Source organism: Hippoglossus hippoglossus, chromosome 7, assembly GCF_009819705.1.
Source record: "Hippoglossus hippoglossus isolate fHipHip1 chromosome 7, fHipHip1.pri, whole genome shotgun sequence".
Classification (NCBI taxonomy): domain Eukaryota; kingdom Metazoa; phylum Chordata; class Actinopteri; order Pleuronectiformes; family Pleuronectidae; genus Hippoglossus; species Hippoglossus hippoglossus.
Window position 1 is genome coordinate 16,640,787 of NC_047157.1, and position 19,793 is coordinate 16,660,579.

At 41.0% G+C, this 19,793-nt stretch overlaps 2 protein-coding genes across 2 annotated transcripts; both read right to left on the bottom strand.

Annotated features, from left to right (window-relative positions):
- Positions 1 to 1,463: 1,463 nt before the first annotated feature.
- Positions 1,464 to 3,888, bottom strand: LOC117764020 (adenosine receptor A1-like). Its single transcript, XM_034589423.1, has 3 exons — positions 2,876 to 3,888; positions 2,297 to 2,760; positions 1,464 to 2,187 (listed from the first exon to the last, which is right to left on the bottom strand). Exons 1-3 carry the CDS (start codon positions 3,211 to 3,213, stop codon positions 1,976 to 1,978), a joined length of 1,014 nt encoding a protein of 337 aa, XP_034445314.1. The 5' UTR covers positions 3,214 to 3,888; the 3' UTR covers positions 1,464 to 1,975.
- Positions 3,889 to 3,979: 91 nt separating this feature from the next.
- On the bottom strand, positions 3,980 to 7,837 carry LOC117764037 (transcription factor Spi-B-like). Its single transcript, XM_034589451.1, has 7 exons — positions 7,675 to 7,837; positions 7,500 to 7,534; positions 6,111 to 6,315; positions 5,906 to 6,024; positions 5,620 to 5,776; positions 4,572 to 5,273; positions 3,980 to 4,536 (listed from the first exon to the last, which is right to left on the bottom strand). Exons 2-6 carry the CDS (start codon positions 7,506 to 7,508, stop codon positions 4,963 to 4,965), a joined length of 801 nt encoding a protein of 266 aa, XP_034445342.1. The 5' UTR covers positions 7,509 to 7,534; positions 7,675 to 7,837; the 3' UTR covers positions 3,980 to 4,536; positions 4,572 to 4,962.
- Between the last annotated feature and the right edge of the window lie 11,956 nt (positions 7,838 to 19,793).

Sequence of the window (19,793 nt, forward strand, 5' to 3'; positions counted from 1 at the left end):
TTGATTGGACCCAAATTTGAAAAGTTAAACTGTTAACTTTCCAGCTGTCTTATTAGAAACGTTTCACTCTCGCTCAGTGCCCGTGATACAGTGTGTCGTCTGGGTCTGTCGGCTCAGTGTTTGGCTGATTGTCCATCACAGAGGAGCGGCACTTTCTTCATGAGACAACATGCTCAGGACAAAAACCTGACAGGTAGACCTTATAGTGTTTTTAAGTAGACCTAAAATGGCCGAAGTACGAGACGCCATTTTGTGTTTTGGTGGGGGTGGGGGGGTGGCAGAATCTCATCCTTGTATTCAATCAGAGGCAGCTGGTGGAAGCCATATTTGCAGGCATCTGTGTGCGTACCTCCGTCTGAGATGCAGCAGCCAGCCTACACAGGGATAGCCCACTGGAATGAGCTCAGTTTTTGGCAAAAACGGAAACGAATTCCTGGCACAGAGTCGATCAGTGCCGTTTTTTTTTTTCTCTCCCTCTCTTTCTCTCTTTCGATCACATGCCAGAGTCTAAGGAAGCCAGTGAGTTGTTTGGTGGGCTTTCACACATTAGTGCTCTCACTTTCCGATGTCTGCTTACCGTTAAATTATTTGTCTTGATTCATTTTAATGGGACGGATTAGAATTTAGAGACATTCGGCTCTGCAGCAACAAGAAATAAAAGGAGGCTCGGTTGATTGGTGAGGATGTGCCAATATGCAAAATCTGCGAGGGTCTTCTTTTGTTGTGGAGTGATAAACGATTCTTGGCAGTTGAAGACTTGTCACGAAACACGAGCAGGTTTTCGCCATGAGTGGTGATTTTTGAATCATTTCCATGAACCGATTGAAATGAAAACAAAGAGTCAGACACAGAGATAAAAAACGGAAAAAAAACAAGATTACGAATGTTCCGTAAAATTCCCCTTCTAAGTAAGAATCCTACCCTGCTTTATCTTGCATGTGTTTCACAGAAAATACGACTTAATTAAGATAATCCTCTCTGTCTCTTTCTCACTGTGCTACTGCAGGAGTTTTACCTTCGAGGATCTTCGCTGCTGGAGGAACACGGATGCTGTCCTTGGGGCTGAGGTAGTAGATTGAATAGTTGTGGGGTTCTGTAACCTCTTTTTGAGATAACTATACAATCTACTGTCTTTCCCAAGGAGACAGCTGAGTCAGCCACTCGCCGACTGTCATCTCCAGATGGGCAATTACCCTGTCCAAACAATCGCGGCAAATAAAATAATGCATCGTGACAGGCATTGTTTTTTTGTTTTTTTTTGCTTGAGCAGGTAAATTAGGTGTCATGTTCCACCGACAGGAGACCGTGTGGTGTCCTCGATTTGGGCTCTGTCAGGGTGAGGTAGTAGGTTGTATAGTTTGGTGGGTGGGATTACACCCTGCTCAGGTGATAACTATACAGTCTATTGCCTTCCCTGAGGAGTTCGCTGAACACTCATCAATATTCAACACACTCTCAACACGGCCCGGGTATCACGTTTATTTGTCCATATGAAATAAAAAAGGATCAGGTACACATGTGCTGCAAAGGATTAGTGTTAAATGGATTTGAACATGTCATGTGGCTTTCTTAAAATATATGTACATCTCAATAAAAGTTATACTTGCTTCAAAACAGTTGTCCAAATGTCAGTGAATGAGGCTTTTAACTGGTCTGTTTGTCAGACACTGTGTCGTGATGGTGTCATGGTTTGTGTACAACAACAGCTCTCAAGTTTGTTAGTGTAGACCACCCTCTAGTGGAGTCATAGGAGATAGCTCTGACTAGAATAAAGTTTGCAGATTAGGGAAAGAAAAATGAATGTCATGGCCGACCGGAACATGCAGGGTTCCATTTGTTCTAGAAATGCAAACAATCACGAGCTGCCTGCATTTCCTCACCCAATATGTTTCTGTGATAAACCTGTTGTCTTGAGTGTGAGCCACAAACTACATCCTCAAACATACTGTACTCAGAACGGCCCTGCAGTTCTTTCTCAGGGTGTGGTTTTCCCTCCTGAACCACACTTCTCTGTGTGATTGGTCAGGCTGCTTGTTATTGATCGAGGAACCTGCTTGTCCCCATGGCAACAGTTGAGCCTCAAGAGAAATCGCCTCCATATTTGACTGTAGGCCTGCTGGATCTTTGGGATGCGGTAGGCGTAGACCACAGGGTTGATGGCTGAGTTGGCATGAGACAAGAGGATACCTGGGAAAATGGATATTTCATCTGGTAAGTATATTGTGATCTGTGATAAAATGGTATATTAATAAAAACTACTCAGGACTATGGAGGAAGTGGATGGACTGTCACCTGCCTGTATAGAGCGCCCCCCGCGTGACAGCTTGCGGGCCGTGGAACAGCAGCAGACAGTTCATCAGGTGCAGAGGAATCCAGCAGCTGGCAAACAAAATGAGAACCAGAGCCAGAGAGCAGGCCAGCCTCTTCTCCCTGAGCAGAGAGGCCCGGGCCTGGGGACAGCTGTCCTTCAGACGGCCCTGAAGGCTCCAGAATATTCGAATGTAGAGGAGCGTCATGACCAGCAGGGGTGCCATTACACATCCTAAGAAGTTGTAGTAGACCATGAAGGGGAGAGAAATTACAGAGAGGAAGGTGCATGGTGGCGAGATGGGGGAAGAGGAAGATGCATTGGTGGAATCAGACATCAGGGGGGAGTAGTTGTTCCAGCCAAACAGAGGGGTGAACCCCAGTAGACAGGAAAGTATCCAGCACATAGACACGGCCAACCACGTGCGCCTCTGTGTGGCCAGGGATTTGTATCTGAGGGATCAGGCAAAAAGGAAATAATGAAAGAGATGATTATTTTAACCAATCACTGAGCAAGCATGTGATCCATAAAGCTGTTTTACTTGTAAAACAGTGTTTCATACCTCACCTGAGTGGTATGTGTAACCGCAGGTATCGGTCCACAGCGATAGCAAGCAATGACAGCACCGAGGCCTGCGTCAGCACGAGCACGACACAGCTGAGGAGCAGGCACAGGTCCGGGGTCAAACTCACCCAGCCGTCCAATATTACGGCCAGGGGCACAGCAGCCACACCCACCAGGAAGTCAGCCACTGCCAAGGAGACCAGGAAGCAGAATGTCGGCTCCCGTAGGGAATCCCGCAGGCCAACACACACCGCACACACCACCAACATGTTGCCCAAGCAACAGGCCACGGAAATCAGTCCTTCAACTACCGTGTAAACCACCCAGCTCCACTCAGCCATCACTGAGGATGGAGAGCGGGGAAGACTGAGAAGCTACGAAGTTTGATAAAGCAGGTTTCCTCTCGGGTCGTGGACAGATGCAGCAAATTCCAGAGTGAAATCCAACATAATCCCGAGTTTGTCCAGACAGCCTTTTTCTGCTTTCAGCTCTTGGCTTCAAATGACCATAAAAAGCATTGAGCAGATGCTTTTTATATGCAAACATGCACCCAGAACAGGCGTGCACTCCATGGAGACACCATCTGTATTCAATCAGGGAGTGAAAATCTGGTTCCCACTGATCAGTTGTGACTCAGTGGCCTTATAGAGAAGAGGACTGATGCAGCGCCAGTGGTGAAGGACCTACTGAGATCTATTGATTAAAGTAGCTGACCTAAAGAAGTTATACCACCATTTAGAACTAGACTCCAAGTATAACTCTATAGATTGATACATTATCAGCCAGATGTACTGTATTAACCGAATCAAAAGTAAAAAGTCTCATCCAAAGTCTTACAAAATAGAATTTTGGTCATTGATGCATTCATGTGTGAGCAGGATTTCATAGTTCTAATAGTTTCTGCTAATTTAAAATACCTTTATTCATTTACGGGGGATATTTTGATCTATGAGATCATCATATATATTTATAAATGGATCACATGTTTAAAATGTAAAATCTCCATTTTCAGTGGTAGTACCTGGGGTCATCAGGTGTTTCACCTGCTCTTTCAACTACAGACACCCTCGCCCAGGCGACCTGACCTGGACTGACCTGTTGAAAAAGCATCAGGGTTAAATAGAAATACTCGAGAAAAGTACAAAATCACTTCTGCTTTCCACTTCTCATTATTGCAAATACATAATATTAGAACAATTGTTTGATTACCAATATTACATTATTTATAATATAATATAATATATAATCACCAAAATTATAAAAGTCCTGCCTTGAAATATATCAGGATATATAGTGAGGATCTCAGTCCATGTGTGTTTAATGTTTAGTAATGTGTAATATGTGTCATTGTCTGTAGGACCTCTCCATTTCATATATGTTCAGTGTGTTTACTGTTTTTGTGTGAAGGGACTTTTCTGATGTTACTGATTAACAGGTCTTTGTTGGTGGCGGTTTTTTCAGTGCATGCTTACTTTGCATACAATTTTGGTTGTATGTGTGTGTGTGTGTGTGCGTGTGTGTCCTTGCTTCAGTTTACAAGCACATCTGTATTTGCTCGGCTGATATGCACTACACAGGATGCCTTTGTTCTTTAGAGGGACAGACAGATAACTACAGATGGATGGATTGACAAAATATATATCGCATCATCAGAAAATATTTTTCTGATTTTAGTCATCTTAAAAAAGATAATTTAAACCAAACATGATGTTTACAGAACCTTAATTTGTATGATCTTACATCCAAAAAATCATCAGAAAAGCACAAAAAACGGTTTATATTTTTTTTAAGTTTATTGTATTTTATTTAAGTTCTACTTATAAAGTAGATATGACGTTACAACCTTTTAGATTTACATAGATTTGCATCATTGTGCCAGTATCATAATTTCCAGTCCTCATATGAACCTATTCCTAAATGGTTCTGTATCTATAGAAAGCTCTGACTGACTCTGACTGGCTTTTCAAATACTCAGTATTCATTTGTTTAGACATGAATCAGAAGAAAGTACATTAAAGGGACATCCACAGAGGTTTTGTTTATGAATATCCACTGTGCTTCTTCTCTCTCTGGGCTCGCCATCATGCTTCCTACGCTCTGTTCGAGTCTCCTCGCAGGCCTCTCAGTGTCTTCTCGTTGAACTGATACGTGAGCTTCCTCTTCACCTTCTGAATCTCGCCGGTGCGGGAGTAGTTCCTCAGCGCCCGTGCCATCTTCTGGTAGGTCATGGTCTTGCGGTTCCCCTTGCGTCGGCCCCACAGCTGCGCCAGGCGCTCCTTGTTTTGGGAGGAGAACTGAAAGGTGCCCGAGGAGGACTGGACCCACCAGATGCAGCTGCGCATGGACGTCGTCTGGAGCATCTCAAACAGGAACTGGAACAACCGCTCCTTCCTCTTTCCTGCTGAGAAGTAAAGGGATGTAAATTCAAATTATGAGGTTACCATGATTCATACAGGCTCGTAGAGGTGGGAACAAGTCTTTTGTTTGTTGGTGGTGTTCGAGTTAAGGACTGTTCAGAGTAGGGTTGTCACAAGGTCACAGTTTCAGTAAACGGAAATAATACGCAATCAATTTTTACCTTGATGTCATTTGTAACTTTGTTTATTATGTGTTTTTTCTCATTTTCGGCCAATCAATTATGCTAAAATAATTCAAAAATACTACCAATAGAATACTAATACCGAAAGGGGTGATATCAGGATATTCGACAGCCATGGCTGAGAGTTTTGTGTTAAATGTGTTTATACCTGAAAATGGTGCAAGAGTCAGGGAGTCTCTGTCCTTCCCGCTCCCCCTGTCCGACGACGGAGAGGGTGAGTCTTGGTATTCCTGGTACTGAGAGCAACTGGACTGCGAGTCTGAGTCAATGTATGCAGGTGCCTCGTAGGAATACGTGATGTGGTCCTGAACACATACAAAACATATTTATAATTCACCAGTGTCACAATCTTCATGGATCGTGGATAAATCCAATCAATTGAAACTAATTAATTACGCTTTATTTTGCAATGAGTTTGAGGTCCCTGGACTCACCCATTGGTTGTCATGGGGACAAGGCCAGGCTGGAGGCGGGACTTGCTCTTCATACTCCTCATATGGAGTGTTTGAGCCACAGTGCCACTCATAAGCATGCTGACCCGACCAGCTGTTCTCTGTGGAGGAAAAGGCCGTCAGATAAAAGACACACAAACACACAGGGACCAGCATCCTCTTTGTAATCATCACCACCACCGCTTACCGATGATCCTGCCGCCCTGGTGGAGGAGTGTGTGCGGTTGTTGCCCCGTGGTACTCTGAGGTGAGGCGGGCATGTGTGCAGGTTGGATCTCCAGTGAATGCTCCTGCAGGTACTCCTCGATGACCTCCAGCTCCACCTCGGGGCAGGAGGAGGGAGCCACTCCGCTCCAACCTCCACTCAGCCGGATCTCAGTCACATAGGCCATCTGAGAGAAACAGAGCAGGACAACAACTGAATCAGAAATCACACACACAGGGATTTTTGTTGTATGTTGTGCGATGTGAGCAGCCAGGCATATTTGGTGTAATGTTTGGCATTTATGTCCCATCAATAACAGCCTGAGGTGTTGTTATTATTAGGCCACACATCTGCTGTTGTTATTGGGCTCAGCACAGTGATGCATCAGACGTACTTTGCAATGCTGATAAAATTAATGAATTTTTTTCCAAAAGACACACACACACACGCACACTCATGCTGCAATGAAACTGAACCTGATCCTAACTGTGTGTTGTATTGTTTGTGTGTTGGAAATGAGCCAAGCAACAACACTGCGACCGTGTATTTTAGTTTGACTGGCAAATTTATGCAAGTCTGTTTGCATTAAGCAGCTCATGCAACATTCAGGTGACAATGTTTTGTGGCTTTTAGCGGCTACAATTAACCTTTCCCACCACTATGCCAATGGAGGGGTGGGTGATGTGTTTAAGTCCACAAAACACTTTTGGACTTTCAGGGGTATTACGGCGCTGCAGCCAAATCCAATAGAATTGAAGTAAATGGTGACCGACTCTTCAAATGTATAAAAACAACAGAAAAACACCTACTAATGCCTCCTTACTGCTCCTGTGGTGTCATCCAAGTGTCCGTAAGCCCCGGCATTCAAATTTGACTCAAAACGGCGTCATTTACACTGTGTTGTTAGCCTAAATGTCCAATGTGATCCTCCTCTAGAGCCGCGTTGGTGCGTGGATCACAGTGGACATTTAGGCTAAAAACATGGTGTAAATGATGCAGTTTTGAACTGGATTTGAATGCCAGGGCTTACAGACACTTGGATGAAACCACAGGAGCAGTATGGAGGCATTCTATGTTTTTTTCTGTTGTTTTTAACGTTTGAAGAATCGGTCACCATTTACTTCAATTGTATTGGATTTGGCTGCAACGCTGTTTACCCCTGAAAGTCCGAAACTCCATCGGCATACTGGTTAATAGATATTAAAAACTATTCCTTTAACAAGATCATATGTTCAGAGCAGAGTACAAGTGAAATACACTGTTCAATTATTGTTTCTAAATAATATTCATGGGCTGACTTGAAGAAAATCAACACAAATACACCAGCCACCCCTAAAAAACTCTAAAAACTTAAAAAACACAATGACTCACCATCTCCATCTCTGTCAAAGTATTTTGAGGATAATCTGTGAAGAGAGAACACTGTGATGAGACACCAGAATCAAAATTCACGACATGAACAGAGAAGTGAAAGATGCTGTCACACACGTTTCTCTAACTTACAGTCAAATGAATGAATGAGCACAGTGTAAGGGAAGAACTGTACCTTTTACCGTCTGAGGTGAACTCCTGCGTCTGCAGTGAAGCAGTGTCCTCAGGCAGCTGAGAGTGGAGGCATGAGAATGTGAACGCTCACCTGTGTGACGCCGCACCTCCACGTCACTGCTCTTATAGCCTCTGAACACGTTTGGCCAACCCTCTTCTGAGCACGAGGATTAGCAGAGTGGGAGTGGTTTAAAAGATAAAAGGCTAATTTTGTCTTTTGTCTTGTATTGTTTTAAATATAATATACTGTTTTATTATTTTACAAAGGGCTCATGTACAGTGAAAGATTTAAAACATGTACAACTTTTGAAGAAACACAGAATAGTGCAGTACTTATCTGATATACTTTATGGTTTAAAGGAATATGCAGTGATATCTGAAATATATATTGACATATTTTCCTCTACACCCACACACTCACACATTAGATTTACTGTGAATATTCCCATTTTCTCAAATTTATGCTGACAAATTGGTGTGTAACACCTCAAAATATAAAACTCATCCATCCATCCGTCTTATCTTTTGGGGATTTTGAGGCGAGCTGGAGCCAATCCCATCTGATAACGGACGAGAGGCGGGATACGCCCTGGACGCAGGTTGCCAGCGCACCAGGGCCGAGATATAATTCCTTACATTTTAGTAAGTAAATGTTCCATTAAATCAAATGAGGAAAATGTAATGCCATTTGTGACGTTTAAACTTCTAACAGTAATATATTAACTATGTTATCCTGTCTATTTATCATAAGCTGTATGTATAATAACACATTATAATGTAATTGTAAGCAGATATAAGGAGATTTTAGGTGTTTATTTAATGCACAGTATTCTTCTCCCATTAAAATATATTTTGTATGATTTCAACTAAGTCTAGAAATGAATGCTTCACAGGAGGTAAAGTAGTTAAAAGCTACATCAGTATACTTTGCTATATTTGCTTACAACTACATTACAGACCATTAATAAACAACCTATTCAATGTATATATGTGCATATAAATGTGACACACTGTATTTACAAGGTTACGTCTATAGCTCCTGCATTGTTTTTTTCCCTCCAGCTGTGCCGACAGTATAGGAAGCGTATTCATCATCAAGTATTGGCAACAGCCATATAATCGTCTGACTTCAGATTATCCTCATAGAAAAATTTGGAGAATGGCCGAGTTAGCATGTGTAAGTTTCCCTTCTGAAACTTTCCAGGGTCAATTCTGTAACTGCAGCTACGTACGTTTTAATCAACTTCCTAATTAAACTGAGGGCTGCCACATTAAATGACACCCTTCTTCACAAAACACAGTGGAATAGCACAGTGTCAGGTATTTCATCACACCCCAGGACATGATGTCAGTCATTGTTCACTTTCGATACAAGCTTGCGTCCTGTGAGCGAGCGTGTTCCTGTTTGTTGATGTTGCGTGTGTTATTATGGTAGACGTAGATTCCAGTACACAACTGGCAGTGCAGGATGTGTCGCTTTCTCACAGGGTGTGTGTGGCTGAGGGATTTCCCCAAACTGGTCTGAGGCTGAGACACAAAGACACTAAAAGTGAAGTGGCAGAGATGCTGGAGTATAAAATGACACGTGACACATCCACCCACACTGTTTAACCAGAGTTTGTAGGAGTTAAACTGATACAGACGTCAGACATGCGATGAACACAAGAGTCAAATGAGGCACTAATTCAATCTGAAGTTCCGATAAAAGTCCTAAGTGCTCCAAACAAAGGTCACATTCAATCACCAAACCATGAATGACTACAGGCCTGAGGCAAAGGTTTGTCAGCGGCTGAATGTGCTTTCTAGTCAAACCTGTCATTTCAGCTATTTCCACCAGATGAAAACATATTGTTGTCAGTAAAACAATAAAAGCTGATGTCTGGAACTGTCAATTGGGCCTTCAAACACCCCTTCAACCGCAGTGTATTAAGGACCCCTCTAAAAACAAATTCCTGAATGCTTTACAAATGGAGGAAGCGAATCAACTCATACATGAACGTGTGAAATGTTGCAAAATAACCATGACATTTTTATTTAAACCAGCGACATATTTTATTTGAATCCAGTAGCAAATAAAAAAAAAAGCATGTAAACAGTCTGAGGGAGAGTAACGAGTTTTCCCTGCGGGGCAGAAGTTTCCATGGACAGTGACCAGAGCGTTTGCCTGCAGGGCATGCTGGGAAGAAACATGTTGACTCAATAAATAAAACAAAAAAGCTGTAAACATCACTAATAAAAAACACCAAGTGTTTATGGCCTGATGATCAGTGTCATTATGAATCCAAAAGCAGTGCCAGTAGCCTGTGACCTCCTCGGAAACGGGTGATATATGAAGCATATATAATGGAGAGGTGGCCGATATTTACAACCTGGGTTTTATTCCTGGGCTGTCATCTCAACATGATAAAATCTTAAACCTAACAGGAATGGCAATACTAACTTCACAAATAGTCAAGTTTTAGTGTAGCAATTCATCACACTGAAATATCACTACAGGCTCCTACACTGTAAACCTCTCAGGGCACAAAAGGATATATGGAGGGTCAAGGGAGGTCAACATATCAAAGTTTACCAGCAATTACTTTTTTTCTTTACAGGTTTTTGTACCATTCCAGTATTATCCACTGCTTTTTCTTTCTGGTGCTTTAAAAATTAGTACACATGTACATGTAATTGTGGGGGTGCTCAATCAAACAGCAGCAGCTGAGCCAAGAGTGTCAGTGATTCGTTTTCTCCAGTGTGACAGGCTGACCATCTGGAAAAGTACATGCTTCAATAGCACATTTATTAGAATCTTCTCTGCACAATTGTTTTGGTCTGATCTTGAACTGCAATTGTTTGCTAATGTGAATTTCCATCGAACTCTGGTTTGTAAACCTGTTGAGCGAGGTGAAACAAGGCTTCCGTGAAGCACCGGGAGCGTTTCCCGTACTTGATGTCATACAGACGGGTTTTTTTAAACTCTCAGGATCCGAACTGTATATATTTTACTGTATGTAAAGCAGATGAAAACAAATCCATAGGTTGCAAATCATACAAAAGAGAAGGCTATATATAACCCTTATGTTACGGTCAAACATAGTTAACTATGCCTAATATTTGCTTACACAGCAACATTTTTAAGAAATATTTCCACAAGTGGAGAGTTTACCACACCCCATGATAATATCTTAGGGTTTCCGGTGTGGAGTCAGTGACGCAAACACAGCAGTGCCAAATAGATTTTGTAGGTCTAACTTTCTTGACACACATGTACACGTACAGTATGAATACACTGTATACAACAAAACCATAAGCCCACATCGTTGTCAAACAACAATTAGCCTGCAAAGAGTTATTAGCTTATTAACATATTAGCATTTTTTAAATTCTCTTATCTTTGTCTTGATCATATTATAGCTAAATAATATTTTATTCTTATATCTCATAAACCTTAATTCTAATCCACTCCCATACCATACAACATGGTACCATTAGAAATGTTAAGGAAAATAGAAACAAATCAATCAATCAATGTACAATAGTGTAAGAATGATGTTCCACAGTATTGGAGATTAGTTGTTGGCCAGGAGATTCCTGTTTTGGCTAAATTGCTGCTTGTGGTGTAAAAATCTGGGTGGTAATCCCATCTCAAGGATTACATGTAATAAAAAAGGGGGGCAGCAAATGTTGCAGTGGAAGCAAAAGGCAAATTTGATCAATCTGTAAATCTATCTGCTCAATCCGCAGTAGTAGTAGTAGCAGCAGCAGGGGTAGCAGTACACAACAGTAGTATTTTTAGGGGCGATGGTGTCAGAACTTGAAATGTATGTTGCAGTAATGTAACAGTAGAAGTTGAAGGAGCAGTAGTAGAAGTTTGTTGTCAAAACATAAAGACACTTGTCAAGAGGTTTATAAAAACACTTGTTTAACGTGTTTGGAAAAACCCTCAGCGCTCACTGAAAAAAGGTGACAGTTAGAATTCCAATAACTCGGCTTGCACCTGGAGCTTTGAGACAAGGTGATAAGGCCACAGAGACAGAAACACAGAGGGAGAGATAGGCGTTGATGGTGGAGAACTGCCGCCTTACCACGCCAGGCAGGCTTTGCACTTATCTGATTTGTGTTTTTTGGCCCTGACTTTGTTGTCCATTCTCCTTTTATCAGGGACGAGAGGGGAAGTCTGAGCTAAAAATACGAGTTTGCGTCTAAAAATAAAGGAGTGATAGGTGACACAGAGGGGAGGGTGAGATTATCCACACTAATACATAATATAATCACTCTTATATCACACTACTTACTGTAGTATATACACAATAAGTATTAGGGTATAACATCACTTATATAACAATATTTATTGTGCTAGTAAATTATTTCCCTGTATTAACCTCTTGACATCTACATGCTAAAATCCAGAGCATGTCTAACAGCGTCTTTGTGTGTGTATGTAAGAGAGAGAGAGCGAGAAAGAGAGAGAGAGAGACATTTGACCAGCTGCCTACCTGTTGTGCGTCTGAGTGACTTGTGATGTTTAACGGTCACAGACTGGCAGGTGAATTGAAAAACCGACTTGCAACACAAACGCAAACAAACACCGCTGACCATCAGTGTGTGAGGTGTTGCACCACTCGTGTGGCTTATCAACACATCAGTTAGTGATGGGTAATGTGCTGTGTGTGTGCGAGCATGTGTGTGTCCAGGTGTAGTGGGTTTACAGTTATAGCCTAACCCCCAAGATTAGTGAACATACGCAAATCACCAGTACACATGCAGGTTACAGGGAATTTCCCCAACGCCTGTGTTTGTGTTTGGGTGTGTGTGCATGTTTGTGTGTGAGTCAAAGGATAAGTGCTTAAACTATATGACATATATACAGAGGAATAACTGGACTGAGTAATATTTTGATTTTATTATTATTTCACATATAAATCACAAATTGAATCAAGCTGCATTGCAAAGGTAAATACAGTCATTTCTTCATTACGTGTCAGTGTGTTATCGCAGTTAGCGAATGGACAGTATTCATCTGGTGGGAAACGTGGTGATGATTTGAATGTTTGTGAGCAGAGGCAGTGTTTGATGTTCACACCCATGGGCAGGGCCCCGGTGGGGGGGGCAGGTGAGTCAGGCGAACACTCTGGCAGGTGAGACAGTTGAACGTGCCAGGGTGCTGGCATACGTACCGTGTTTCAGAGACACAAGCAAGTATGCAAAACCTGAGGTTGACCTCAAACATCAGCTCCGCTGCCTCTCTGTCGCTCTCACACACGTCGGTCTGTCTTTTTCTCCAGAATTCCCACAGAAAAAAGAAAAAATCAAACCTGGTTTATTCAATAATTTTATATTTTTGGTTCCAAGTTCTCATTTCTTGCACCATCACCTTAGTTATATTTATGTATTTGCAAATTGCAGTGGATTTATTATAGGCACTTTACTTTGCAGAGTTTTAATAATTTTTCAAGATTTTTATTCTAACTCATCTTTACCTTTCCACAAGTCATTTGCAAATGGTGCAGCGGTCAACTGGTTGTGATTCAGCAGGATAATATACATCACTCATATGGGAATACTGGAGATAAGGAGCCGGATTGGGAACTGGTGGGACTTTGCATTCCCACGAAAGACTGCATGTGTCCTCCAGTGGGCAGTCCTGCAATTATGGTCTCAATAAACACTCATAAACCACACAGACATGCAGAGAAACCCATGGGCCTTATCGGAATAACATAAACTTGAGTGCGAAGACTGTACATATATCATCTGTTTTCACAGCAAGATAAGCACAGACAAAGAGGAGTGGAGAAAGAGTGATGTTTTATCTGCACTGAGGAGAAAATAAAACATCTCCATGAGATTTTCCCTCTTGTGTCCAAAGAACACAATAAAGGGCCTGTGGGTGTTTGATGAGTTATTTTGAAATCAGCCCCTGTTGCACAGAGGAAAGCCCACACACTCACACTCACACACTCACACTCACACTCACAGACACACACACACACACACACACACACACACACACACACACACACACACACACACACACACACACACACACACAGCGAAGCATATTTCTGTGTGCAGCTTGACAAGAATCACAGTGTATCCTCCTGCTGAGGGCCCACACCTCCACTCCACATCTGTTGTGATGAAGGGAGGCTGGACGAAAACAATAGCCTGCTTTTATGTCGGCCTCCCACATCTGAACTTTGTTGCCTCATTAGCAACAAAGTCACATGTAACATCTGTGTGTTGTCCTGCTTTACACGACTCTGTCAGAGGGTGAACTATGATGTTAACAGTACAGAACCAAATGTTTTGCTGTCCCCTGCCCTTTCTGTAGTAAACTATACTGATAGCACTCGTTAAGTCATTGACGCAAGTTGGTCTTTATCTTGACCCTATGAATCCATGATAATAATAATAGCTTGAATTTATATAGCCCCTTTCAAGAGACTCAAGGACGCCATCATTTCCCAACAGAGAAATGCTATCAAGCCTATATAATTATTATGTCTGCAACCCTTTTCTTTACTAGAACTCATGGAAAGCTGTGATGGGTATAGAAAAACCAAACAAAGAACAAAAACTTGCTCTGCAGATTCCCACAACATGGAATTTGACATATTTTTTTGTTCAACAACAAATAAGACTCAGGGTACTTTCACACCTGAAAGTCCAGACCATGGTTCAAACCAAGGTTCATGTCTTTGTTAATGCATCTACAACTGATCCAGTTAGTTTTGGTTTCACGTTGCAATTTAGGGAGCAGACTAAAGACTATTGTCTGACATACGTACGTCCTGTCAGCATCAACTATGTGACACTCGTCTACTTATTTTCGATTGGTTTGTAGACATGAACTGGTTCAATAGCAAAATGAACGTCATTGCTTCTTTTTCTTCTCCTATTCTTTAATCCTGTCTTCACTTCCTGCAATCTGTCCTCAAGTCCGAACCATCCCAAAAAGGGTTTTCACACTGCAAATGAATTGAACCACAGTTTAGTTTAATCCAAACTGAAACCATCTAAATTTTGGTAAATGTTGGACTGTTGGTCTGGACTCGTCTGAGGCACCTTTCACTTCTGTTATTGTGGTTCAGACTTAACTGAAAAGAAGAAGGTCTGGACCAAACAAGGTAGATGTGAAAATGCTTTCAGAGTCTACAGCCATAGCAGCTCTGTGAGGCTGTATTAAGACACCAAACTGCCTGGAGCTCTAAGATAAAGTCAACATGTCCTCAAATTCACATCTTAAGTCTGACATAAGTTCACGTCTTTGCGATATGAGGTCAACATTGAAAAAGAAAAATCTCATCTTGCAAAACGTACATCAGAAAGGAAAGGAAAAATTCCAAAAGAGACGTATCTCAATAATACACTCAATAGTTGTATTTGATCAGTGTTGCACTCCTGGAAACTACATCCACCTGGGGGTTTTGTGCAGTGATTTCTACACATTTAGGAGTCTCCAGCGGAGTTATAATACCTGTGTCAGCATGTGTGCAGGACTTTATGGTTAGCCTGACCGCTCTAGAAAGAGAGCTTGTGACATTATGGCAGGGAAGTTGCTTCCTCTTTCCACAGAAGGCCAAGTCATTGTCTGAGTGGTGGCTATTGGATATTTATCACTTCTCCTTTGCTGCAGTCTTCACAGGCCACAATATAAACCACAGAATGAAGGACAATGCAGTTGGGGCTCATGGGAATGTGAGCCCTTGTGATTTGAGTTTTTGCTGAACATCAAAACCAGAAGTAACTTCAGTGTGCTGATAAAACACGGTAACTCCCCATGGGCTTTGTTGTGTTTTATTGTTTTCTAACGCTGAATCACAGGGATTTAAAAAGTTGTGATTAATATGAAAAATTTGAGTTAAAAACACTTGAAGTTGGACAGTCAACTATTTCACAATACCCACTGCAATCTAAATGGAATGTGAATGGGACAATCAACAATCAACTTCTGTGTATGATGGTGATAAAAACCCAGGACATTAAAATGCCTCCTAATAAGAGAAAACATATGGAAGAAGAATTCTGATGAAAGGCAAATAACTAATAATAATGGAGGACAGAAATCAGGCTTAGAAATTCTTTGTAAAAGAGTAGACTTAGTTGTTTTTAAAACAGCAGCTGATTGAAGTGGTAGTATTATTGTAAAGTTACGCTTTACAAAAAGCATTTCTACACTTCAATTATCCAAAAACGCCAACATTTTATTTTCCGTTCTACAGTAATAAATAACCAGGCTCAATAAGGATTGTTTTAGGGAGACACCACTATTGATATTTGTTTAAGTAATATGCATGTATATGTATACAGTTTTTTCACATAAATGTGTAATATAAACAACATTTTTGATGAGGATCCCTTAAACTGAGAGACAGATATGTCCTGAGTGGGTTGAAGAACAAACTTGCATTATGTAATGGAGACAGATTTGTGCTGTAGTGTTTGGTTACTCATCGTCAAGCTCCTAAAATGCGGAAGATTGGCTCTGATGATTTATTAGATGAGGTCTGTAAAAAGTTCAGACTGACTGTAAAATACAGTCAGTCTGAACTTATAAATGAAAAGAAGCAATATGTATTTGTTACTATATGAAAAGCACAGGTATTATGAATAACATCAGCTGTTTCTGTTTTAGTCAAGTGTCCCCATAAGTCGTGACAAGAACATGACCATAAAATGAAGCAGCTCAAATGTAATTCAGCCATCACTGATTTTATTATTTATTTATTCCTCCTCTAAAAACTCACAATGTAAATAATGAAAAAAGCCTCTAGGTTTTCTAACAAACGTCTCACATCATCAGATTAGATGTTAATGTCTCAGTGAAACTTTTTGCTGGCTGGAAAACATGTGTGTGACTGAGTGGAGCCTGTGATAATCAATACTGTGCAGCATTTTGAAACCTTCAGGATAAGGCAGTCCATCATAAATGTTATTTATAAATATATTATTGATAATTGCATATACAATGTTCAAAAAAGGGGGTTTCATCACTGGATTTAAAACATTAAAATTAAACCATTATCTATTTATTATTTTTCAGATTTTAATTGTGATATAAAAAATATTTTTAATAATGTTTTAAAACACTGTACTTTTCTTTGGATTATTTTCTAACTAACACACTGCAGGAGATAATATGCTTGAAAGGAAATGAGAGGAGACATGTTATAGTCATGCATAATGTAATATAGCATATGTGTATTTAACACATTAAATAGATTACTAAAATTAATAAAATCCAACCCACCCACTAGGTATCACTGTACAAAGTGACTGTTTCATGTTTATATATTTAATAGATCAGTGCATTAGGATCTTTCAATGAGTCAAGAGACCTGTTGCCATTAGCTGGATGTTTAGTTCCTGACCTGTTGCACTGATGCTGTTCTGTCTTTTGGCTGAAGATGGCGCCATTTCATCACCTATTTGGGAATTCAACTGTGGCTCCCATAAAGACGAGATCACAAAGCATAATGGTATGATTTAATAAGATTATTGTAATCATGCTGTCAGTGATGACACGTTTCATACCTCACAGGTGCCTCATTTTTCCTTTTAATAGATGTAATCTGTCAACTGCTGCTGTGTACTTTACAGATGACTGGGATTCTCAGAGGCCGGCGTGAAACAGACAATAATGAGGCTCCTCTCGTCATCTCGCACTACATTGTGTTGAGTCTCCTGCCAGTCCTATCTGGGTTCTGCATGGATGAGACTGTGTGGAGACAGTCCAATACTTTGAGTCACTGTTAACATTCCACATCAGTCTCCCTCCACACCGACACTGCTGATGCTATCACGCAGAACTGGGTATGACTACAAAGACACACAAGCATTCATCACTCACACACATGCACTCACAAGTGCACGTGAAAACACACACACGCACACACACACGCATGTTTGAACTTCTATCTTAGTGAGGACACTCAGTGACATAATGCATTCCCTAGCCCCTAACCTTAACCATCCAAACTAAATGCTGAACCCTAACCTAAACCAAGTCTTAACCCTTAAACAGTCCACTGAAAAAGTGAGGACCGGTCAAAATGTCCTCACTTTCCAAAAATGTCCTCACTCTGTAGGGTCTATGCCTAAAATGGTCCTCACAAAGATACAGGAACACACGTTTGCACAGCAATCCTCATTAGGAATGTACGTTGACTTCCACTCATGGACAGGGATGAGAACCGTATTCCTAACGTTAACCATGACCAATTCATGACTCACCCTTACCTTAACTTCACACCTTATCACTAACCTTAATTAATCAGGAATATATTTGCCCTTAATTACAAAATGAGGCACACATAAAGGCACACACAAAGAGCCATGATTAGAGGCTTTAGATAATTGCTGTATTTTTAGGTCAATAAACTTTTAATAGAGAGCATTTAGCATGCAGGTATAAAAGTCACACAACCAAACAAGCACACCTGCAAACCCACTGCAAAGCACGCAAACACGCACGCACGCATGCACGCACGCACGCACGCACGCACGCGCACGCACGCACACACACACACACACACACACACACACACACACACACACACACACACACACACACACACACACACACACACGTGATTGCAGTGCCAATGGCGTCATTTAGAAGAGCATCAAACAGAGAGGAGCATCTCTGTCTTCGGTATCCTACAGGCGCAGACCTGTCGGCTTCAGTCAGCCTATTTCACCATATTTACCCTCGTATATCTGCATATATCTAGTGTCACTGCAGAGAAAACAAGCAGTTCACAGATCAAAACACAATAAAGCTTTGTCTTGGTGCCACAGTGTGACTGAGACCATCCTGGACCACAACCTCTTCCTCACTGCAGAACCTTGTCAGCTTCTAATTGGCGAATTCACTCAACTTGTCCGGGCACGATCACCACTGGATTCATGACAAAGAAAATAACTGCCATGTTTTCTTCATGGTGTTTCACGTCACCGCTTCGTTTTTTACTAAAGGCCCCCTCTTTTCAGCCTAAGTTTGACTTAGGTAAAAAAAATAACTTTCATTTACCCTGAAACATTTTCCACTATCATTGAATATACTGTATATAAACCAGTTTGACTGCAATTAAATAAGTTATTCTCCTTTCTTAAATGCTTTTAATTTAGGCCAAACTGACTCATTGTTTCACAGTTGGTAGAGTGATGCTTTTGAATTTATGAGGTAAGAATGTTTTGATTTGCTTTCTGTACGAGAGGCGACGCTGCATCACTCAACTGTTGCTGGCTCATGTTCATGCTGTGGACCATTTTGTCTTTGGTTTCCTCTTTCTTTATAATCACCCAAAATTCAAAATCTTCAAAATCAGTTCTGACATAGTATTTTAATGTCTTTTATTGTATTTTCAATAAAACCTTGACTAATGCGTTGCATTGGGTTTTTACGATAGAAAAACTCAATATTTTAAGGAGCTTAAAAATTATTAAACTTTCAATGAAATTGATGGTACCTCCAATCTGTTCAGCATTTCACTCAATTTCACTCGAAAAATGTGTTTCTCTATTATCCGCCTAAGATTATTTTCACATAGAGCCAACCATTAACATTTTAGTATTGTTTTGCCAGAAAACCAAATTTCTGTCAGTTTCTATTTTAAAGTTTAAATAAGGAAAAAGTGTGACGTAATCATGAGTTCATCTGAATTTTTATTAAAGACACAATATGGGAGGAATAAATAGACTCTGTTGTTTTTGCTGCTTCTGTCTTCACAACCTTGTTTCCTCTTCATCCCCATTCAATCCCTGTGACTGACCATGTGTGCTGCTGGCTGGGCGTGGCTTCCTGTTTACTGATGTCCTGCCAATACTGCGATACCTGAGCTGCATCTCCTGATCAAGACCACAACACTTTGCAGTTCATAAGGCTACATCCACACTTAACTAAAACTGAAACTAGCGTTTTATCTTCGTATCAAAAGTAATCTTCATCCATACTAGCTCACCTGAAAATGCAGATCATATGACCAACAGACATGCACATGCCAGTGGAAACAGGAAGCCATACTACAAATGAGATACAGCAACGGTGATAAGTAAACGCATGCAGGGATTTCCTTTTTTTGTTTGTTTTAAGTCTTGGAAGGAACATTTGCAATGTTTTGCATCCACCAC